The sequence below is a fragment of the Peromyscus maniculatus genome, chromosome 2, assembly GCF_049852395.1.
Source record: "Peromyscus maniculatus bairdii isolate BWxNUB_F1_BW_parent chromosome 2, HU_Pman_BW_mat_3.1, whole genome shotgun sequence".
In the NCBI taxonomy this organism is placed as follows: Eukaryota; Metazoa; Chordata; class Mammalia; order Rodentia; family Cricetidae; genus Peromyscus; species Peromyscus maniculatus.
In genome coordinates, this window is record NC_134853.1 from 162,036,397 (window position 1) to 162,060,619 (window position 24,223).

At 42.7% G+C, this 24,223-nt stretch overlaps 1 protein-coding gene across 4 annotated transcripts in view; it reads right to left on the reverse strand.

Moving 5' to 3' along the window:
- The window catches only part of Prdm2 (PR/SET domain 2), a 110,884-nt gene that overhangs the window by 47,843 nt on the left and 38,818 nt on the right, over positions 1-24,223 (reverse strand). For 3 of the 4 annotated variants that reach the window (XM_042272264.2, XM_076565623.1, XM_076565621.1), the window contains 2 exons: positions 13,592-13,744; positions 8,394-8,520 (listed from right to left, as the gene is read on the reverse strand). In XM_042272264.2, coding sequence (XP_042128198.2) covers positions 8,394-8,520; positions 13,592-13,744 — 280 coding nt within the window. Of the gene's footprint in view, positions 1-8,393; positions 8,521-13,591; positions 13,745-15,661; positions 15,680-24,223 lie in introns of those variants that run through there. The other variant, XM_076565622.1, reaches the window with a different exon arrangement.

A 24,223-nucleotide genomic window follows, 5' to 3' on the forward strand; every position in this document is an offset into this window, starting at 1 on the left:
AACAAACAAACAAGTAGAATCTACTGTAGGAAAAACATGATGAAATGAACTTCAGCACTCCTTAAGACAATTCAATTACCACTGCAGTTCATCCAGGTCTAATAGCACATGCCTATAATCCCATCCCAGCACTTAGGAGGTGGAGGCAGATCAGAAGTTTAAAATCCAGTCTGGACTGCATGAGAAGTCCAGAAGAGGGAGAAGGCAAGGAAAGAGAAAAGAAAGAGAAAGAAGGAATGTAAAGGGGCAGGGGGTCATGCCCAGGACAGGTTGGAGCAACTTCTCCTACAAGTCCCCTTTCCTGCCTTTCTTACAGAATGAGTCAGGAACGGCTGCATCAGCAGGCCAGACCTCTGGAGGTGCCACTTCAAAATAGCTCACACTTGTTCCAAGCAGGCAAAATGAAATACAAGATGCTATCCCTCACAAATAAACATTCAAACAAAACAAACAGAAAAACCAGAACACTTACCTTACCCTAAGACAGGGAGGGAAACTAGCAAGCATCACTTCCTTCTACTACAGCCACAAAACAAATCAGAACTGCACTAAATCAGTTTCTACATTTAATTTTCCGACTGTACATTAAAGCATGTTCATGATCCTTAATCTTCAACCTAAGCAAACTTTCAAGGACACATGATCAGTGGAACAGTGACAAGACCTCAAGAGTGCTGCAGAAGAGGAAACTAAACTCAATTCTTCCTTGACTCCATCAGTAACAGTAAGACAAAAATGAGGGTCCCAGGCTGGGCCCCTCGGCCAACTCTATCCAAGAGGCAAGGAAGTGAGGACAGCAGGGTCTTACTCTGCTCTTGTGGTTTCATGACTGATGTCAAGATAATACAAAATATTCAAAAATCCCACCCTGGCAAATATGCCGATAGAAGTAATCTAGAAGTAGTCGTTAAACTGTTTAATTTAGGACACTCAAAAGAATGAATCTAGCCAGGCAGTGGTGGTGCACACCTTTAATCCCAACACTCGGGAGGCAGAGCCAGGTGGATCTCTGTGAGTTCAAGGCCACCCTGGGCTACAGTGCAAGTTCCAGGAAAGGCGCAAAGCTACAGAGAAACCCTGTCTCAAAAAACCAAAAAAAAAAAAAAAAAAAAAAAAAAAAGAAAGAAAGAAAGAAAAGAAAAAAAGGATGAATGAATCTAGTTTGACTCATAACCTCTCAGAACTGAGATAAACTCTGCTAGCAGCTTTCATTCTAACTTTGCTTTCTACACCAAAGATGTTAAGTCAAGCACTGTTTTCACATCTAGTTTTATACAGAGAATAAATAAGTAGCCCAATTCACCCTGGCTAATCGGCAAAGCCAACAGCACATCCATGTTCACTGTAAACCTTTCCTATTCAGAAACACTGTGGGTAAAAACTGGGCTTAGGCAAGACAGAGCCACTAACAGCACAAATGTGGGCACAGGAGCACCAGTTTCTTTGGTGAGAATAAAGATCCTTTCTGCAGGGTGATTGGTAACAGCGCATATGCAATACCAAGCACAGTGCTAGAAAACAACCGTAACTGTTGTCACTGTCGGCAGTAGTACAGGTGCATGGCATGATATGGAAGTTAAGTGTCAAATCCTGACATATGTCTGTATCAAAACTCACCTAATTAATTAATTCAGCAGGAAAGGTTTGCAAAGCATCAAACTGGTTTGGTCAGAACAACAAAAAGGAACAGCTGCTTTCAGTATTAACTTTTTCAATTAGAGAAAGCACAAACAGTTTCATATGGCTCTTGCTTCTGTACTATAAATTCCCCTAAACTATTAATGTTAATAAAAACCAAACTCCGAACCTGTTTCTGGCAGCATGGGCTACACACAGGGAATCCAAACTACACAGAACCAGGCTAGTTAACCTGAATTGCTACCTTTCATCTCTGAAGTCTTCACTCAAAGATGTGCCTATTGATGGCTACCCCCCAAAGTGTGCTCTCTTCCCACCCAGCCAATTCCCACTTTCTTTATTTTTCTTTCTTTGTTTGTATGTTTATTGAGACAGGGTCTCTCTATGTCCTGGAACTCTCTTTAGATGAGGCTGGTCTCGAACTCAAAGAGATCCATCGATAGTCTCTGCCTCCCAAGTGCTAAGATTAAGGGCATACACCTGGCTCCTGCTTTCCTTAGAGGCAACTTCAGATATGAAACCACACCCTCCTTTCTGCCGAGCTTAGGAACATTGAGTTCCCGTATCTAAACCCCATCTGTGAACTGGAATGAGAAACTGCCTGGGAAAGAGAAGCACAGCTAGCTTTAAAACCAACTTAAAAATCAGTTATTTAAGCAAAGAACCTAGTGTTCATATTGTGTTTTAACATTCAAGTTATAATCAGATAAAAAAAAAACTAAACTAATTTGAATTCATTATAAGGGCCTTATTATTTGACCTTCTAGAAAATGCAATTATAATCAAACCTTACAATTTACCTATAGACAAATCACAGCACATGGCACAGCTCCTAATACACTCAATCAGATGTCTCAAATAGTTTTTCATATATTAAGATTCTGGGCTAGAGAGCAAGATGGCTCTGCAGGTAAAGGCACTTGCTCTCAAGCCCGACAACCTGAGTTCAATGCCCAGAACCCACACTGAAGTAGAGAACTGGCTCCTCTACAAAGTGTTCTGACCTCCACCCCTACTGCACCTCCTGGCATGTGCATATGTGCATAGACACATGCACATAAACAGAGAAAATACACTTGTGAAGAACAGTTTAGAAAAGTCTAGTTAACCCACACAACTGTAAACAAGGTTACATATAACGAAGAATCAAAGGCACAGAAACAAACATTTTTCAATGTTTTGCCTAAGTCTGGAATACCTCAGTGATGGCACAAGTAGAATTAGAAAAAGTAGCAGAAGTTTTCTCTCTCGTGGTGGAAAAAAAAGCTTAACTGAAACCATACTGAGCATTTAAACAGCCCACAGCAGCAAAGGTGGGCAAGACATGCAATGCTCAGCAAAGGCATCTCTCAGATGGACGGCAGCCAGGGCTTCAGAAGACACAGATGTTAAGACCCACCATACAACCATACACAAGACAGCCCACTGGACCCAACATAACAAGCCTGAAGCCATAAGCACAGCCTGCCTCTGGCCCCCAGAAGTCCTGCTCCACAGCAGTAAACAGGTGAGGGCCCAGTTAAGCCTATGAACATAAGAACTGCCTACAAGGCACCAGGAGGTTTAGGGCCTATCAACCATCATCCTCAGGCACCACAACCAGGCCTCTGTCACTCAGCTCCAGCAAAGGAATCTGAAACAGAGCTGCCAATTGTTAGAAGGGACCAAGAGATCACTCCATGGAAGCCCACCTGTTCTCTGCTTTTATAACATGTGTTTGTGAATGCTAACTTCAAATCTTTTATTGCTGCTTTACAAAAGCATAGACACCTGCCCACCTCACCCCCAGCCCCTGCTCAAGTTGATACCCATCAGCAGAGTAATCTCAAACAAGTCCGTGACTCTTGCCTGAGAAGTGCCCATTCTTCATCTGGAGCTAGGACAAACCATTCCACAAATGCAGGGTTAGAGGGAACTCTGGTAGGGTGCTCAGAAGTCTACAAGTCTCTGTTCAGGAGGCGGAGTACCATCATCAGACCCGGAATTCTGTACATTTCCTACATGCCTAACAGTTTCCTGTGACCCCATATCCTTCACAGGGAAAACTCACGCCTTGCTCTTTCTCAAGATCCTTCCCATGATGACTGGGGAGCCTCAAAGGTCAGTCTCTGCTGACCCACATCAAGTACAGACGCCTAATTTAGCTTTCACTTGGTTGCACTCATGGAGACTAGGAACTTCACAGAGCTGGTTGTCTAGCCACCTCCTGAATCTCCACAACCAAGCCATACATGGTGCCTAGAGGAAAGAGGCCAATACAGCCATGTACCGAGCGGAGTTCCTCAGTTCTCGAATGGGCCTCTGTGTAAGCACGAGCTCCCTAGACCATGTGCAGCTCCTCTCCTAGAGCCCTCAGTCCCCAGAGCTTCATGTCACTTATAACACATGTGCAGGAAGACCCTGACAACAGTTGCGCCACACCCCACCTACTTCTCACCGACACTGATTGTTACTAAGCCTTGCTCATCAACAGCCGATGGTCCATTACTCTAAAGTCCCTCTGAGAGCAGGAACCTTCTCTCATCTATTCACACCCCTCCCTGAACTGAGTTCTCTGCATGTGGAACTTTTCAGCTTTCCTAACCTAACCTAATCTGAGCTGTTCAGCACCTTTGGGGAAGAATGTCAAATATGCTTGATTTCAAAACACTTGAGTGTTCATTATACTAAGAGTTTTCATTTGAACAATTCTATGTGGAGACAGGATGAAGCCATTTCCTTCTGAATACTGACCAAATGTAAATGTCATGTGGTAGTTGAAAGCCAAATAGATAACTAGATGATGTTATCAAATGAATGACCGAATCTCCTGACCTTAAGGAACATATCCTGTGCAGCCGGTTATGGGCTACAGACTTAGTCTTCTTTACCATCCAGCTTCAGGTCCCATCCAAGGAACTTCTTGCTGCTATAAATAACTCTTCTCTGCTAACCTGCTGGAACAGTGAGGTCAGTGGGTTACAGAGGCCTCTAATAAGGGTGAATGGGAGAGTGAGGCTGAGCCTAGTGAGGACAATGGGGAAGAATCCAGGGCGTATATAGAGCTTCTCTCTGGTGGTCATAAACATCCACTGGCTGCAGGAGTCACTGATGCAGTACATCCTCAACAAGAAACCCACACTAGCATTGGCACTTGTAGTTTCCAAGTGTCTTCCAGCTTCAGAAAACACCCTCCTTTTGTTAACTCCCTTGTTCCTCACAGTGACAACAAGTTAAATTGCTAAAGCTCAAGTGGCTTCCCAAGTCCCCACTTTAAAGCTGGCAAAGTGTACCTCTGAGCAGTGTCAAGACTGCCCACGGTCCACACCTGGCAGACCGAGGTGTCTCATGTTTCCCATCCCTTCCACCAAGCCCATCTGTGTAATGGATGTAGCACGAGTCTTAAAAGTTCTTATTAATAAAATCAAACCTGAGGCCAGTTATTGGGGTGAAAGCTGGAAGATCAGAGAAGCATTGCAAGCCACAGCTACCTCAGTAGCTTGCCAATTCCTCAGTTGGTCCTGTTTCCTCAGACTGGAAGCCTCTGAGTCCTCATCCAGAATGAATCTCAGCTGAACTGTGCTGCTAGAAGGCTGAAAGCTTAACCAGCCAAATGCTTCTAGTTCCTGGTTTTCACACCTTATATACCTTTCTGCTTTCTGCCATCACTTCTTGGGATTAAAGGTGTGTGTCACCATGCCTGGCTGTTTCCAATGTGGCCTTGAACTCACAGAGACCCAGAGGGATTTCTGCCTCTGGAATGCTAGGATTAAAGGCGTGTGTGTCACCATTTTCTAGCCTTTGTATCTAGTGGCTGTTCTATCTCTGACCCCAGATAAGTTTATTAGGGTGCACAATATTTTGGGGAACACAATACCACCAAACTCCTTCAGGTAGGGCTCTCTACACACACTGCTACTGCAGTCGAGTTTCAGAAAAGCATTACCAGAACTGGGTTTAGTGCGGTGGCACAGCGCTTACTCATCAACACTACGAGACCCTAGGTTTCATCTCCAGTGCCACTAACAAGCAGAGAAAAAATTCACCAACACTCATGACTTATGGCTAGCAAACTCAGTTTCATTTCTCAGTTATGAATAGGGGACAGGAATCAAGAAAGGGGTAAAAATTCTAAACATGGCCTTTTCTCTGCTACATTATAGATTATACAGGTCATAGCAAACAGCTGGAGGCAGCCAACACTAACCCTCCCACTTTCTACCTGAAAGCTTTAATCTGTCCCATCTGAGGCATTTCTGACATTCAACCTTACAGAGGCTGCTCATACATGTTTGCGATTCAGCAGAAACACAGAGCTGAGAACTTTAAAAATTCTAGTAAAAATACCTAGTCCCTGCACATCTGTGACCATGGGAAAATTGCAAGCTCCTAGTTCAGGGACAATATGAACTGTCTTCTCAAAGCATTATGTACTGTTCTTTCTTCATACATTGTTTGAATGTTTACTGAAGGCCACTACCTGCCGGCTACCCAAGCGCTGATCACTGCCTTACTAATGCACCTACTCTCTCTCCCCAGGTCTAGGTTTCAGGCTAGGGGAATGACTGCTGCTGGTCTATTCACCAAAGAACGGCACAACTAACTGCCCAGGAAGTCCAGCATATGGCAAGGCTTAACAGATACTAGTGTCAGAGGGAAAAGAAGAGAGAGGGTGCCAGTTTGTCATGGACATGGGAACCAGGGCTTTTCATTACCCAATACACAACACAGTCCTTACGATCCACCAACAATCTGATGAGTTCTAAAAGGTTCCTCATACAACACACAGATGTGGGCATAGCAGCTGTCATGCAAAGGAGCTAGAACTGTGAAGAATCCAGTCCTTTGTCTCAACGGTACGAGATTATTTATGCCCAATGTCAATCTACCAGTCAGCTGTATGTCCCCAACAAATAATCAACACTGCCTCTGAATCAATTTATTCTGATTCTCTCTGACACCACTGCCAAAGAAGCTATTATTGAAATGCTTCAAGTCATCCTGAGTTAACAGTAAGAAGTTCTGCCTTCGGGTCTTACAAGCTGTTAAGTCAGACTTCACAGCATAGCTAAGAAAGGTTTGATTCACTAAACTCTCTTCTGAAGGGAGCTGCCCAAAGCAGAATGGCTATATGTTCTAAGCATAAGCTTCATGCAAGTCTTTTAATTAAAGCTCAAGAAGGACTCAGTGAGCTGTTTGCCGTCCAGACTCTCTATCAAAATAATAATGGGGCAGTAAGAAGTATGGTTTACCAAACAATCTAAAAACCAGCAAGCTAGCCATGAAATGTGTAAGTCTATATATCACTAATAAAACAGTAAGATTAATTCCAGGGTTTTCCTCCACATTGAACTAACTGCATAGAACAGTAAGGAGTAACTAAAGAAAAAGAGTAATGAAAGAGGTTCTGAACACACACCAAAGTTTACCACGGAGCAAAGTGAGAATGCCATCAAGTTATAGATCTGATTAAATGTCAGGATTAAGTTTAGTGGCACAGGAAAAAAGTCCCCAGGATGCCTAGTTTTTGGACTCCACAAGTCGTAGTTTGTCTAGGAAGGCCGGTAACATGAATTCTGCTCACAAACAAAATGTACATAAGTATAGAAACCAGTCAAATAATGGAGTGGAAACAAAATGTTAAGCCTTAGCCCAAAGAAATCTCAAAACACAGTTAAAACACTTGGGGGAAGGCTGGAATTTTCTAGACTCTTGTCATCTGACCCAGAATCAAAGTATTTAATGACCTAAAGCAGCAAGTAAATCTCCGTCAACAAACAGAAAAATGTAGTCAGCAAGTAGCCCACTAGCCATCCTTGGGTGAGCCCATTTCACTTTCCCGTGAAACACAAAGAATATGAAATTGAAAAGTCACAATGAGCTCATCAAATACTGCTTGAAAGTTTTCCAAAACCACGTTTATGCTTTTATTTATAGCCTCACTCCCACAACATACTTTGCAGTGTTCTGGGAAAAGAACGGGCTTGTTAGGATTACAAAAATTTACTAATATCTAAGAGATAAGCAAAAAACTAAACAACAACAACAACAACAAAAAAACCCAATGTTCTTGTTTTAGTTAAAAAAAAAAAAAAAAAAAGACTGTATCGTGTGTTGGCCTGTTTTCAAACTAGGCTCAGTAAGAGATTCCCAAATTCGCGTTAAAGTTTTTCGTAAAAATATTCCAGCGACGTATCTGCATGCCAGCTGGAAATATGATATAGCTTTCCAAACTATTTTCCTACCCACAAATTATCCTCTCCCTTTTATAAGTGTGACTACATTCTACCTTCTGTTCAAAACATCGTTTATCTGAGAACTGTAAAAATTGAGGGCACAGCAAGCCTCCTTAACTTCCACAAAGCCCAACATATCCTGTGCGGCAGCCCGCCGCCCTCGGCCCCCGGTGCACCCCATCTTTGTCTCTCCCAAGTCCGGCTCTCCCTTCCCGTCTCCCTCCTCTGCCGGGTCCTGGGCTGTCAGCGGAGCCGGAAGGCGCGGGCGGCCCTCCCTCGCGGCGCGGCCGGCCCGATTCCGGGAGCAGGGCCGGGCCCGCACTCGGCGGCCGCACGCGCACTTCCCGCCGCGCGGGCGCTCAGGCGCAAGTTCGCAAACAGCCCGAGCGCGCCGAGATCGCCGTGATTCAGCAGCGGGCCGGGCGGGGACGGCGGGCCGAGCCCGGAAAAGGTCACGGCGACGCCAGGGGCGACGCCCGGCCTTCAATCCGTACACCCGCGCGGGTGCGGCCCGGGCCCAGCGGCGGCGGCGATTCTTACCTCTGCGGCTCTTCGGAGAGCTCCGCTTGCTCCGGGCGCTGGCTCGCTCTTCCTCAATCGCAGCTGCTATCTCGGGGTTGTCTTCCCCATTGTACCAGACCAGGAGCTCCTCGCCAGGCGCGATTGGCTACAGAAGAGACGAGACAAGGTGTGAGCCAATCAGAGAGGCGGTTGTTGACGGGGGCGGCGCAGCACTGCGACGGGCAGCAGCGGCTCGCCGACCGCAAACAGCTGTCGGGAGGGCGCCGCCGCCGCCCCGTGGGCGCGCACGGAGAGGAGGCGCGGCCAGGGAGCGCGCAGGGAGGAGGCGGGCCTTGGGGAGCGCGCCCGGACAGAAGGAGGAGCCGCGGCCCGGGCTAGCAGAAAACTCACTGCCTGGCAGGGCCAAGGCAGGACACTCAAGGCAAGCAGGAGGACCTGGCAGCTTGTCACAGAGGATCGCAGGAAGGCGTGTACCGCCTGATCTGGGACTAGTGCTCAGCCTCCATCACCAGATTCTTACAGCTAGCTCCAAACCTCATGCCACCCACGCAAGAAAGAAAATAAAACAACGGACCATTTTGCCCATGAAATTGGAGTGGATGAGAAATTTAAAGGGCCATTAAGAAGCAAATGGCATGGGAAGGTGTTAGCAGCATAGTTGCTAATTCCAAGCACAAGTTAAACAGAAACGCTCTGCACCTTTATCCATGCACGCACCCGCTATTTATAATTACAGAAGGGCTTAGCTCAGGCAGAGCCTGACCTAGCCTCCTCAAAGCAATCACCAACCAGCTCAGGCCTGTGAAAACATATCAAGAGTATACATCACAATTTCTAGTTACAGAAATGCCTAAGAATACCTGCCAGGCATTATGCTCTTAAAACATTAAATTTTTCAGTCGCTCCTGAAACATCCCGAAGAAACATTTGGAGTAGAAAAGTGTAGTGAGTCCTAAACAGAATTGGGGAGGTGGCTTATAGCTTCATTCACTCTTGGTGATGTATCTGTTCAGAAAGTTCTAGTAAAGGCCCATCTAAACCCACATGCTGACATAGATGATCGAAGGAAGACAAATAAGTGGGAATGTTCTTACTTAAAGTAGAACCAGTGGGAATGAGGGAATTATACTACTCTATATAGCAATCATCAACACAGATTGATCCAGACAAGACTCCCCAGTGGACATGAGGGTAATAGGTCAAAGTCTGTGAAGTACCAGAACATTTGCCTCCTGTCAAAATTCTCACCCCACAAACAGCTCAGTCACAAAGGGAGGAACTGTCTTTATAATGAGTCAGATGGACAGCACCTGCCTCCTGAAACTATGCATAGAGAACAGATCACTTCTGGGATGTCCAGAAGGCCTAAGTGAGATCTAATCAGAAGCCCAAATTGCTTCTCCTCAGCACTAAAATGTTATCAAAGACCAAAGTACTTCCCAACTGTGACGGCCACTGTTGGTTGTCACCTTGACTATCTGGAATGAACTACAAGCCAGACACAGAGGGCACACCTTTAATCCAGCTCTTGAGGCAGGAAGACAACATGCCTTTGATCTGGATCTTGAGGCTAGAAGACACAAGCTTTTGCTTTTGATGAGGATCTTGAGGCAGGATGATACACTCCTTTAATCCAGATCTTGAGGTGGGAAGACACACCTCTAATCTGAGCCACACCTCTAATCTGAGCCACACCTCTAATCTGAGCCACACCTTCTGCCTGCTTGCCCTTGCCAGCCCATCCATTCCTTCACTGCATTAGAGCCTACTTTGGGACTTCAGCACAGACAGAACACCAGCTGAGACATCCAGCGTTGTGGACTGAGCAACTACTAGATTCTTGGGCTTTCCATTCACAGCTAGCCATTGTTAGACTGCAGCCTGTAAGTCATTCCAATAAATTCAGAGATAGATAGATAGACAGACAGACAGACAGATATACAGATAGACAGATCTTTCCCTAAGTTCTATGACTCTAGAGAACCCTAACTAATACACCAAGCCTAGGAGACAAATGAGAGCCAGAATTCTTTTCCTACAAGGACATGACTGCAGCAACAGATACAATCTTGGCTGAGTGGACAGATCGGATAATACAATACTTACTGCCTAGATGCTGGCTTCCTGATGTGCCAGTATACTGTGGCTATGTAAGAGTTTGGTCCTGTGGTTTTTGTTTGTTGTTTGGCTTTTGTGAGATAGGGTCGCAATATGTAGCATGGGCTGGCTTGGAACTCTCTAGGTAGACCATGCTGGCTTTGAACTCAGAGATCCACCTGCCTCTACCTCCCAAACACTGACATTAAAGGTGTGTGTACCACTCAGCCCCTGTTTTTGTGTTAAGGAGGAAATTCCATCAGTGATGTCAGTTTAAAAATAAAATGGTCCCTTACTTCCACAAGCTTCTAGTTTAGATAGCATATTTTTGCTTCACTATCTATAAAGAATTACCACTATTTCAAATACTCAAGCTGTTTAAAATAAAAGAACCAGCCTGTTTACTTTTTCCTCCAAAAATAGCTAAAATGTGCCACTTTATTGTTTTTGAACCAGTATCTCAATATCTCATATCCTTTCTTGCATCAGGTAAACTTAACCAAAAACCCTAATTTAACAATCTATTAATGAGCTAAAATAAAAAAAATTTTAAAAAAAAGCAGCATCACAAATACCTTTTGGCACTCGGATAAGCTAATCTGTTTTGTTTGCTTTTCAAAATTAAACTGTTTTTAGAGCATGTAAATTTTAGTTCATTTCTCTTTTATGCCATACACTTATGAAATGGTATTAAACACTATTTGAAATGATTAGGATTCTAGAAAATAGAAAATAAAAGCAAATTTTTAAAGTAAAGGTGCAAGACTGATGACAAATGGATGCTCACCATGCATGATCTTCAGTCAACAGCATCATCAGAACAGACAGGCTGGAAGCCACCATGAGACACTCGGGCCTCGAAGAACAAGAGCGCCTGGTCTAGCTCCTGTTTCCCTTTTCACTGCTCTGTGGGCATCAGCAGAACTAGTTGTACTTCATGATGACATGAGTTAGACTTCTGCATAGGGATGGGGTGAAACTCTGTGCCCTGTGTTTGACCCCCAACACCAACAGATGGAGAGGGTGGGAATCGTGCAAACTCCTTATAAGGAAGGGCACTCATGTCCATTCAAGTTATTCTTTATTGCAATACACAAGAATCTGTGTACTGCAAATCAAATAAAAAAATAACTTAAACATTGATAGACATGAAATATTGAAGGGAAGCCTGGTTTGTTCCGTACTGAATGGCTTTCAACACTGTCAGTGACTGAGATATTACTATACTATGGAGCTACATACTAACAGACACTCTCTTACAAAAGAGAAAAATAATATTTTTAATTTTTTTTCTGTACTCCTTAGCATTTTCAAGGTTTCTTACAACAAATTCCCATGTAATTCATTTACAAAGGCTGCCTCAGAGAATGCTGAATTCTGGAGAAAACAGGTGATCGCTCTTGAGGGACCCAAAAGGCCGCAGGCATACCTGAACAACTAGCAGAGGTCAGGACTGCAGGTATACAGAGATCAGAACTTACGCCCTGCCAGTGCACTCATTAGTTCACACTTGGAGTAGGTACTAATCCTCTGCACTGATCCACTACATATTGGCTCGTCTACTGTTTACAGCAACTGTATGAATTAGTGTGACAGGTTAAACATCTACCAATACAAAAATCTGAAACCTGAAATGCTCCAAAATTTAAAACTGTTGAGTGGTGACATGACCCCCACAATCAAAAGCAGGATCAATAGTGCCCCTGTATGTCTGCTTGTCTCAGATGTATCTGAGACATAAGTGGATTCTGTATTTAGATGTGTAGATCCCCAAGAACTAAGTGTATGTAGATGTTCAAAATACAAAACACTGTGAAACTAAACAGTCCAACTAAGGAACACTCAACCTATACAGTTACCTCCATCCTCAGTCTCCCCACACAGCTGCCCCCATCTTTACTTGACACTGCCTGTCTCACAGCCACTGTCTCCCCAAAAGAAACAGATGTGTCTCCTGCTTGAGATGTATTTGAGAAACAGAATGAATCCTAAGTGGCATTTGGAACCAAGCCGCAGGGCTACTAGAACAGCCTGTGACTACAATCCAGCAGAAAGATATGAAAAAGGTTTTAGACAGCCTAAGTATGAAAATGAAAACAAAAACAAAAACAGAAACCTCCAAATCCTGCAGGACCCAGAAGCCAGGATTAGCTATAAACAAGTCACATGCAGTCCAGTTATGTGGCAATGCCAGGAAAATACAATGGAGGAAAATTTAACAGTCACATGTTACCACACCTAACTCAGGACACTGCCTGAAATGCTCAATAATTTTCAACTCTGTAAAGATTTAAAAAAAAGAAAAAAACTTTATAGACTTGTCCGCCAGTCTGTGACATATATAATGGAACCAAATGAATGAAGAGCTGTTTGTTTGTTACAGCAATTTGGACAGAGGTATTTTTCCAAAAGAAGCAACCACCATCTTTCTTTCCAACCCCAAGATTCCATTCTAGAACATTCCATGCATGGAATGTAGCTCTGTCTGCTACAGAAACATGACCTGTGAAAGCAAGAGAAGGAGACAGAATTCTACTCACAACCCAAACATGCTAACATGAAAAGCATCCTAGTAGTAAGATCCTGAGTGCAGTGAGTGCCTCATCAACAGCTCTGAGCATGGCTGTCTTCTTAATCTCTGCAACTAATGTCCCCAAGATGTATTTGGCAGGAGGAAGAAATATATCCCAAATTCTATCCTGAATACAAGCGAAGGAAAGGGAAAGCTAATCCAAAGCTTCATGCACACCGAACACTATGAGTGTGCTTTCTGTTAACATGCACCACCAGGGTATTGATAGCTACTCACAGTGGGATAAATCTGCCAGACAGTTCCAGTGTATCTGTGCCAGAGGAGGGGAGCAGCTGCCATAGATAATCAACAGTATCAAGAAAGATGCAGTCTGTAATTACTCAACACAATCTTCCTGCTCTAGCTCCCTGACACATGCAAAGCCTCAGCAACCATGTATTTAGCACAGAGCCTTGGGAGTATGGATGAACCACTTCAAACACAATCCATTCCAGGTCTGTGAAGTTGTTCTTGTCGGTCACAACTAGACTGCATTTAGAGAATGCACACCGAGTAGCCAGGAGTAGACTAACAGCAACACTGTTACCTTTAATGTTTTATAATAAATGGCTCTGTTGATTTCCAGTGGAAATAAATTCTGCTCTTCACCTGAGCAGGCCCAGTTCACATAGCGCAACCAGTTGCCCTTCTCCGGATCAGTGGCATCAATGCACATCCACCCCAGATTTGGGTAGTACACCTGTGGACAGAGAAGAAGTAGCTTGTATTAGGACAGGGATGCCTAAAATAGTTTCATCTTCAACTTTCCAAACAGCTGTTTTCACTATTCACAAGCACTCTACATACAGCATTTCAGAGAAGCAAGATAAAGAAGCAATACAAAAAAATACAGGCAGGAAACAGAAGCTATAAAATCGTATTTATTCTTAAGGCTTGTTTTCTCCCCCAAATATAAGAAATTGAAGTTCATATGCTTGATCCACAAATGTTTCCTGTACATGAAAACAGGTTACAACTACAAGCTCTCAAATGTGACTTAGCAAAATGCCCTTCTAAGTATTTTGCCAGTCCAGTCCAGGCCTGTACTGCTTGGCTACACAGTTCCGAAGTCTTCTTTCTAGCATGATTTATAGGATTTCACAAATGAGCACATGTTGTGAATCACCATGTGGGTGACAAACTACAATGGTTTTGTAAACCTCACTGTCCCTTAACACCTACACCACCCAGCACATGTGTGAGAAGTGAGGTCCATCGCTTCACTTCAAAACATGTTTGTGAAGTTCTGGGATGCTGCAGAAAACCCAGGACACAGGATCTACTCTCTTAGGAAGCTTCCCTGATCATCCACGCTTGTTCCTCCCCTGTGATACTGCCAATAAACACTTAGCCAGTCATGCCTTCATCGACTCTGCAAGGAGTTTGAAGTTTATATGAGCTCATATACATGTTTATTCTGCAAAACACCTGAGTAGACACTGAACCAGAACTACAACTAGTCATTTTTTTAGGAAGAAAGAAAGGATTCTGGGTGTGCCTCTCTTTCCCATACACACCTTGACTCCTTCCACTCACCCCTTTTTTTCCTCTCCCACCACATTAATCACCTTTAGTTGGGTGACTTTCCCTCAGATCAAAGCTCCTGCTCTCAGCTGATGGCTGGGATGCTGATTTCCTAATCAAACCTGGGCCCCTGAGCCTGGGCTCTAAGTCTGACTCTCACCTTCCAAGACACGGACACTACATAAGCCTCCCACTCTGTGTCAGACCTCATTTACTACTTTGCCCTTCCACATGTGGAAATCAGGGCTTGAAGGTGGAACAGCGTTCCTTTCTAAAGCACTTGACTGGAAGAAAGACAGTCTTAAGCCCAGGCCTGTTTAACCTCCATTTGTGGCTGTTTCCTTGACTACCTGATCACCCTAGGTAAGACTACAGGCTCGCCGGGCGGTGGTGGCGCACGCCTTTAATCCCAGCACTCAGGAGGCAGAGCCAGGCGGATCTCTGTGAGTTCGAGGCCAGCCTAATCTCCAAAGTGAGTTCCAGGAAAGGCGCAAAGCTACACAGGGAAACCTTGTCTCGAAAAAACAAAAAACAAAAAGACTACAGACTCTTCTCTTCCCACCAGCACCCCAGCCTCCTTCAGCTCTTCTAAGGGTAGACACACACACACACACACACACACACACACACACACACACACACACTCACTCTCTCTCTCTCTCTCTCTCCTCTTCAAAACAGAGCACCTCTCAAATGGTATGTTATGAAGAGGCAGTCAAAAAAATGTTAAACACAATACACAAAACAACAAAAGCTGTTTTCCAATGTTTAAGAGCTATGATTGTCCCACTTGTCCACACAATCAAATATGGAAAGTGAAGTCAGTGATCCATGAACATTGCCAATCTGCTGGTTAGTCCACTACCTCACACAGGTATTCTTAGTCCCTTTGCCCCCAGGCTCAGAGATTGTCTGTCTGTCTGTCTGTCTGTCTGTCTGTCTGTCTTTATTTATTTATTTATTTATTTATTTATTTATTTATTTTAAATGTATATTGGTAGACATTGGGGTCCTACTGGATCACCACCAACACACTGGCAGTATCACCAGGTATCAATACTGCAGAGACAGCAGCAGCACCAGGAAAACCCACCAAATAGATGGTGAAGGTGGCAGCTTGACTATCCATCTGCTTTAATAACAACTCAGGCTCTGCTGGAACTTCCTGGATCTTGAGTCAATATAAACCTTTATAAAAAAAAAAGTGTTCTAGTTGAGTGAGTTCTTTATTTACACATACCTCATTGTATCTCAATGGAATTAGGCATCTTGTAAGGCACAATGATGTTCATAAAGAAAAAAGTTGCATAGAAAAAGATGAATACAACAGAGGGGATTTGAGAAGGGTGTATTTGTTGGGGGAAGGGAGGCTTTTGTTTGCTTTTTTTATTTTGTTTTCTGAGAGAGGGTCTCACTCTGTAGTGTACCCATACATACACAAATACATTACTGAGTGAACAAAGCCACTTACTGAAAGAATGAACTATTTATTTTTAGCCTAAACATAAGAATATATGAAGAGAAAATAATCTAAAACTAAACATAAGAAAATGTCATTAATGGTTTTCTCTGAGAAAATGGGATTATTCAGTATTCTTTTCTTTGGCTTGTCTAAACTTTCTGCCTTTCCTCCACTGGTGTGTCATTTACACTGGGATCGGGGTGGAGGAAATGAAGAAGGTCTACATCTGCATGAAGTACCAAGGTCTGCTGGATGCTAAAGAAAACCACAACTTTGTTACACTTAAAAAAAAAAAAAAAAAAAAAAAGCTGAGAAGCTGAGTTTGGTGGCACACACCTTTAAATCCCAGCACTCAGTATTTGGAATGTGGAAGCAACCAGATCTCTGTGAATTGTCAGCCAACCTGGTCTACATGATAAGTTTCAGGCCAGACATGAAACCTGTAGCACAAATCTTAAAAAGTCTTATTAATAAAAACAAACCTGGAGCCAGGTATTGGGGTGAACACTGGAAGATCAGATTAACAGAACAAGCCACAGCTACCTCACCTTGCCAATTCCTCAGCTGATCCTGTTTCCTCAGACTGGAAGCCTCTGAGTCCTCATCCAGAATGAATCTCAGATGAACTGCTGCTAAAAGCCTAAAAGCTTAACCAGCTCTAGTTCCTGGTCCTCACGCCTTACATACCTTTCTGCTTTCTGCCATCACTTCCTCGGATTAAAGGCGTGTGTCACCATGCCTGGCTGTTTCCAGGGTGGCTTTGAACTCATAGAGATCCAGATGGATCTCTGCCTTCAGAATGCTGGGATTAAAGGTGTGTGTGCCACCATTTTCTGGCCTCTGTATCTAGTGGCTGTTCTGTTCTTTGACCCCAGATAAGTTTATTAGGGTGCACAATGTTTTGGGGGAACACAATATCACCACACCCTGTCTTAAAAAACATAAAAAATTTTTTAAAAAGTGTAGTGTTCTTATTTTTATTGAGCTTTAGTTTATTAGTGGGGAACTAAGATGAGAATATGATTTGATAGAATTCCCATGTTTGCTAGTCAAACATCTACTTCTAATCACATTAAACTCAGTGACTGACACAAATATCTCTAATAATGAAATAAAATTTTGCTTAACTACTATTTGCTAAGCTACAACAGTGCCACCCATCATCAGACAAGGGTAGTGGGAAGCCAGTGACAACCAACTAGGATCACTTCCTCCAACAGTCACAAGGCAGGCAACCCTCCTTCCCTAGCTCAAACCCAACAGAGACACTGAAGAAGTCTATTTCCACATCTCCATAATGACCAAGAAATAGTTGACTCACCTGATTCCAAAGGCTCACCTGCATCAGTCTTTATCTTGATGCAATCCATAAAGCAGTCCCTCTACCCAGCTGGGGTGCCAGAACAAGCTGACTGCCAGCCCTCATCCTTCAACTAGAGAAGAGGACTGGAGAAAAGCACTGTGTGCCAACTCTGGGTAGGCTGGGTACCCTCCAAACTATTTTTGTTCAATCTTTATAAGGGTCTACAGAATAATCTATAAATATTATGTCTTTGATATTTAAAAATTTTTATATATGTGTTATGTGTTTGTGTTTATGAGGAAGGTGTGGGTGTGCACATGAGTGCTGGTGCCCAAAGAAGCTAGAAAATGTCAGGTCCCCTGGAGCTGGAGTTAATGGAACAGGGTCTAAGTCCTCTGCAACAGCAATATATGCTCCTAACCACTGAACCATCTCTCCAGTCCCTATGAAATGTTATTAAGTCCTTTTTATAAATAAAGAAACAGCAGATGGGCAATTTTAGTACAATAACCAAGCCACTAAAATACAGCCAGGACTCAACCTTGATCTTCTCATATCTCCCTTACATCCAAATGAAACAGATAAGAGACAGGGAGCAGGGAAGGAGAGCCTTAACTAAGATCCCTCTTTATAATCCTCCTTCTGTTGGCTGGGGTGTAACTCATGGTAAAGTGCTTATCCAGCGGGCTGCCCCAAGTGTCCCCTCTAGCAGAACTAAATGAAAGGACACAGCTTTCTTCCTCCTCCTGACTCCTCTAGGTTAGGGTTGTAGAAGCCATTCCTGTTTCTCACTGAACAGACTGCGTGCTAATTCTTCTTCAGGCACAGCATAAATGTCCTGTAACTTAATTTCAATTCTATTTAATCCAGTCATTTGATTAAAATAGTTTTAAAATCATCTAAATTCAAATGCAGTACTCATGCCCATTGGAATGTAACACACTCAAAGTCACATCTCTATGCCATTAAAAAAAAAGAATTTGCAAAGAACAAGCCACATTATATCTTCCCTTAATCATTTACTTATTATTCTGTAAGCAAATTGGTTAACTTTGAAAGTTTAAAACAAAACTTGCATTAACTTTATGAAGCATAGCATCATTCAAACTCTCACTGTTCACCTACAACATCCTAACCCAATAACAAAATCAAACAGCAAGTTACCACAGACATCACTGACCGGAACTGAAACAAGGCAATGAAGAAATCTCATGCTGGGTCAACTCTCATATCAAGTTTGAATATGGTACTTGATTAAACCAGCTCTCTAACATTACAGCCTACAGTGACAAAACCACGTCCCTGGGCTATTGTCTAGAGTTCCCTACAGTGTAGGTACCGAGCGTTTCTAACACTTCACAACAAAGACAGAACCTCTCCTGGAAACCAGGTTCCCACATCAGCAGCCCCAGCCTGCCTACACTGTGGGAGGCTCCTTTCCATACCGCTGTATCTTCCCAGAGGATTTGTTGTTAAACTTCAGCATGATGATCTAAACCAGCAATTCTCAACCTGTGGGTCAAGACCCCTCTGGGGGTGAAATGACCCTTTCACAGGGGTTGCCTATGACCATCAAAAAACAAAGATATTATGATTCATCACAGTAGCAACATTACAATTATGAAGTATCAATGAAATAATCTTATGGTTGGGGGTCACCACAACATGAGGAACTGTATTAAAGGGTAGCAGCAATAGGAAGGTTGAGAACCACTGATCTAAACTGTTCTACACTTATACACAGCTACAATTTTTAAAAATGTTTTTATCCTCTATAAAATCAAATGTTTTTCTTCACTGTTCAGGCTCAAATAATATCACTGAGTTAGAATCATCTCTAGCAAGTAATTTTATAAATATCATTGAACCTACAAAGTTATGAAGACAAAAAAGAGAAAGGTAATCTCACTTTGGTATGAAAAGGTAATAAATGTATCTTCACAAGTCTTAAAGGATTTTTACTAATACTACTCATGAAAATATCCCATCTTTGTGACATGTTCAGCCCCTAGTTGTACTTTAGTTACCAGAGCTGGATGCCTACAGGCCTCATTATGGACAAGCAGACTGCTGCCCTGCAGAAGTAACTTTCTGGGAGGTACAGACAAAATGTATCATCACTACCCCACTCCTCAGATTACTCTAGAAGCTCAAGGGCTTCTAACATGTTCTAAACATTCTACAATAGAGAAAAAAGGTCTAACCAGTGCTTGCACATCTTAACAGAAAAGGCCCACTCCTCAGAGGACAATTCCTAGATGTCAGCTTTTTGTACTGGAAATTCTAAAATACAAATGTAAAATGTGAAGAGCTTGGCTTCTCAGGCCCTCAAAGCCCAGCCACTGCCCATCTCTTGAGCATGCTTATGACCCTCTTTTGAAATTACTGGGAGTAGGTCTCAGATCTATAACTATATAAATGTTTGTGGGAAATCCTCCAACAACAGATGCTCTAAAAAATATAAACTGCTTCGCAGCAAGTCCCTAATCAAATTCTAGTAGGTAAGAAAAATAATTACTCTTGTTCTTAAATCAGAATTTCTACCCATGACCATGGGTAAGAATTCCATAAACTCCTAGAAGTGGCATCCAACTTTTCCTGGAGTGCAGTTCTATGCTTTCTGCACAGACTTGCAAGAGGGTGCTGTGGTCTGGGTGCACAGTCCTCTACAGGGTGCTACTGAGAAGTAATGGACCTCTGAGATGTGCGGCCTGGTGGAAGGTCCTTAGGCCATTGGCACCATGCCCTCAGAAGGGACTATGGGGACCTGCCTAGCCCTCTGTTTCTGCTTCAGTCTGATATAGAAAACTTTGGCTTCTACATGTGCTACAGTGAGGATATGCCACTGTCACCAGAGGCCCAAGCTGCATGACCACTCAATTTTGGATGGTCACAGATAGAACTGTGAGCCAAAACAAACCTTTCTGTACTTTAGATAACCTGTCTTTGTTATCAAGGGTCTACATCACAAAATGCTCTGTCTGTGGCTTTTGCTATAGGAAGAGTACTGACAGCAACCTAGATGCTTAATTTGGTTCTGACTCCAGATGTAACAGCTTGAGGGCCTCAAGCAAGCTCCCGAGAATCCAGACTCATCATCTACATGAGTCTTGTACTCCAGACCAATGACTTTCATGCAACAAGGCCCGAAGTTTATAGTACACGTTTCTATGCCAAGATCAATGCTGAAAAACACATAGAAAGGGCTTGACAAAGAGACATTAAATGAACTTCCAAGGAGGGTGGGGCTATACCAAGCTGCTAATCTATGTAATAGTTAACCTGTTTGAAAAGATTTAATCCTCCATACTTCAAAACCCTCATCTATCCTGAAACTCCTAAAACAGCAGATGATTGGCTCTGCTGTTACTACGACAACCATTTCTCCAGTTGGAATACCAAGTTTTGCACACTGCTATAACCCACTCACAGTAAACCTGAAACATCAGACAGCTCCACATACACTCCTCTGCCCGCCCCCCCCCCGCCCCCCCCCCCACCCCCTAGTCAAGACACAGGAAACTTTCTATAATAAGTAAAGTGAAAGTATTTGGGAGTATAGGAAAGATGGCTCCATAAAGAACACCAACTGCTCTTCCAGGGGACCCAGGTTCAATTCCTAGCACCCACATAGTGGCTCACAACTGTCTAACTCCTTTTCCAGAAGATCTGATATCCTCTCTGGCCTCTGCAGACACTGCACACACATGGTGCACAGACAGACACACATGTAAACAAAACACCCATACTTTTTTTAAAAGTATTTTTGGCCTTACAGGTCATACAGCCTGTTGCCATTGTTCAACTCCACAGACAGGAGACACATGAATGTGGTTGTGTACCAATAAAACTTTCCTCATGAACTGAAACTTCGATTTCATAACATCTTCATGTACCACCAAGTTTAAAACTATAAAGATGCTTCTTAGTCTTCAAGCTTTAAAATACAGGGTGTAGGCTAGATCTAAAGACAACCTTTCCTACAGCTGCCCTGACAGCATTCTACAGCTAGAGAACAGCAGTGAACATGACTAGCACTTTCTGAAAACAGGCTCTGCAGAATCTGCTGGCAGCTTCCAAGTGACATCCAATTACAAGAAAGGACACTGGAACGGGCTGCCATTGCTCCAAATGACATCCAATTACAAGGACACAGCAAGCACTATCAAACTCACACACTAACATTTATTTTACTCACAATGCTGCTAGCTCATTAAAAGGGGGGTTTGCTCCTTTAAACAACTGTATGAAATCTTTGCACTATGCAGAGGCTCTTCTACTTCTCCCCTCTCTGTCCTCTACACTCAAATTTATCGCCAAGATGTTCAAACCACAAATAGAAGTAGTGATTGCTCACTTAAAAGAACAGATTTTTTTTAAGGCAATTAAAAAGATAACAATACTTGGTTTCAAAGGCCTAGAAAAAAAGCATACTCTTGCTGGTTATACAAATCATTACAATCTTTCTAAGGACTTTGGGGCAAAGCTGACCAAAAACTTACAGAAGTTTACATAACTTTTGATTTAACATTTACAATTCTAGGAATGTATCTTAAGGAAAATATCAGACAAGTCAGTACATTGCATGTACAGTGAGTTTATACTTTGAAGAACCGTACATACTCAGCAAAAGATTACAACTATTTAAATGTCCAAAAGAAGGTAAATCATGGATGGCATGCAAACAGAATTATGAGCAGCCACAGAAAAAATGGCATATGCCAAGTACTTGGCAGACAAGCCCCTGGTACATTGGTAGGAAAGAAGCATACTACATTCCTATACAAGGTGCAGGAGCAGGCACCAGTGTGAGAGACAAGGAGAGCAGAGGCATTAGGCAGAGAAAGGACAGCCTGCACTACATGAGACTCTGACCAAAATAATTCCTTATTAATTTAGTAAATTTTAAATGTAGTTTTAAGTGTTCATAGAGATGCCTGTGTGCTGGAAGTTTAAGTGAATTTTAATTTTTGGTAAGCTTTTTCTGTATTGTCCATACTATTATAGTTTGTGGTAAACGTATTTTTTGTTGTTGTTGTTGTTTTGTTTTAATTACATTTATTTGTGTGTGTGTGTGTATGCATGTAAAGTCAGAGGGCAATTTAGGAAGTCAGTTTTCTCCTGCCACCATGTGAGTTCAGTGATGGAATTCACGTCATCGGGCTTGGTGGCAGCACCTTCACCCAATGATGCATCTTGTTGGCCTTGTTGAAAATTTTAAGTTATATGCTGAGTTGGGTGGCACATGTCTTTAATCCCGGCACTGAAGGAGCAGTAGCAGGAAGATCTCTATACATTCAAATCCAGCCTGGTTAATCTAGCAAGTTTCAGGGCAGTCAGGCTATACAGACCGTCTCAGAACAAAACATTTTTAAAATACTTATTAGAATATATACCAAGAATAAGCTAACACAAACTATGATTGTTAGGTAATAACAGCCCTTGGATGCAGGTTTAGTAATAATAACAAATGTCTCACTCTGAGGGAAATGTTGGTGGTTGGAAAATCTGTGGGTATGCAGGGTAGGGTTCTTTATTTGGAGTAGGGATGGCTCCCAAATGCACGTACTGTATAGAGACACGGGGCTTAATGGGATGTCCAGACTGTGGCAGCTCTGGCTCTGTGAAAGGATGAATACAGGTCCTAAAAGGGTTTGAGGCCACAGCTTCCATCTCTGGCTCTGTCTTGATCTGTAATACTTTCCAGCATGTTATAATAGATCAAGAATCCCCTCACCAGATATTTATAGCTCTTTGATGGCCTTCTTGGCCTTCACAATAAGTTTTTGTACTCTACCCTGGCTGTGGAACTTTATCAGAGCAGCACAAAACAAATTAAGACAGAAACCACTGCCACTTTCCAATCAATTCCTTTCTGAACCTAACACTGGGAATCGTGGTCCAGGCCTGTATTACCAGCCCTCAGGAGGTTAATGCAGGAGGAACTGGGTTTGAGGCTAACCTGCAAGCAAGGCTCTGTTTCAAAGCAATACAAGTAAAATAAAATAACCTACTTTTAAAGGATTACTAGCATAATTCTTACTCAGTTAATTCCAAAAAATCTGTTTATTAACAGCAATCTGAGCCTAAACTTTTCCTCCTTACAAGGAAAAGTCAATCTTCACAAGAACAAGATGACAAACTCGAACTTGACTAAAAAGAAGTGGTACTTTCATAATGAGTTACAAACTGAAGCATGTGTATGTAAAGAATCTTAAACTATTAGTACTAGGATGTTGCATGTGTAGGGGAAAATGGGTCACTAGTATATCATGGTTGTAAATCATAACCAGCAAGTGACTCTCAAGCCATACTAGGTGTGAATTTCAATGTAGGTGATAACTCCCATATGCCATGAGTGGTGGTTTATACAGCCATATCCAACATCAAACTGTTACACTGGATAGAAGGTACCACTGACTTCACTTTAGCAGTAATGGTGTTTATTCTACTCGGCACTGTACATACAGAATGTTGAATAAGCATGTGACTCCCTAATATTACTCACTATGATTAATGCTAACAAGGTCAAGCATGCCTGTTAGCTTCCTTTGAAAAACTTTTTAAATTAAGAATGTGCTTTATTTCAGAGCAATATTTGTACAGGCATACATTTTTAATGACATAGTACTATGGTAATGAAGACTTTCTGTGACCAGACAGTTTTTCTACAATTACAAAGCTCTTTCACCTCCAAACAGTCCTGATTCTTTTGGTAAATCCTTGTTTCCTAAAACCCCCAGGGTTCACTGTGACACTAACACAGACAACAGACTCACAAGAAACAAACACAAAATGATGAAACTGTCAGATCAAACTATAACCTTTCAGACTTAAGAGCTCCCACCCTATGCCCTGAGTTTGGGGGCGGGGGGTGCCCACACATTTTA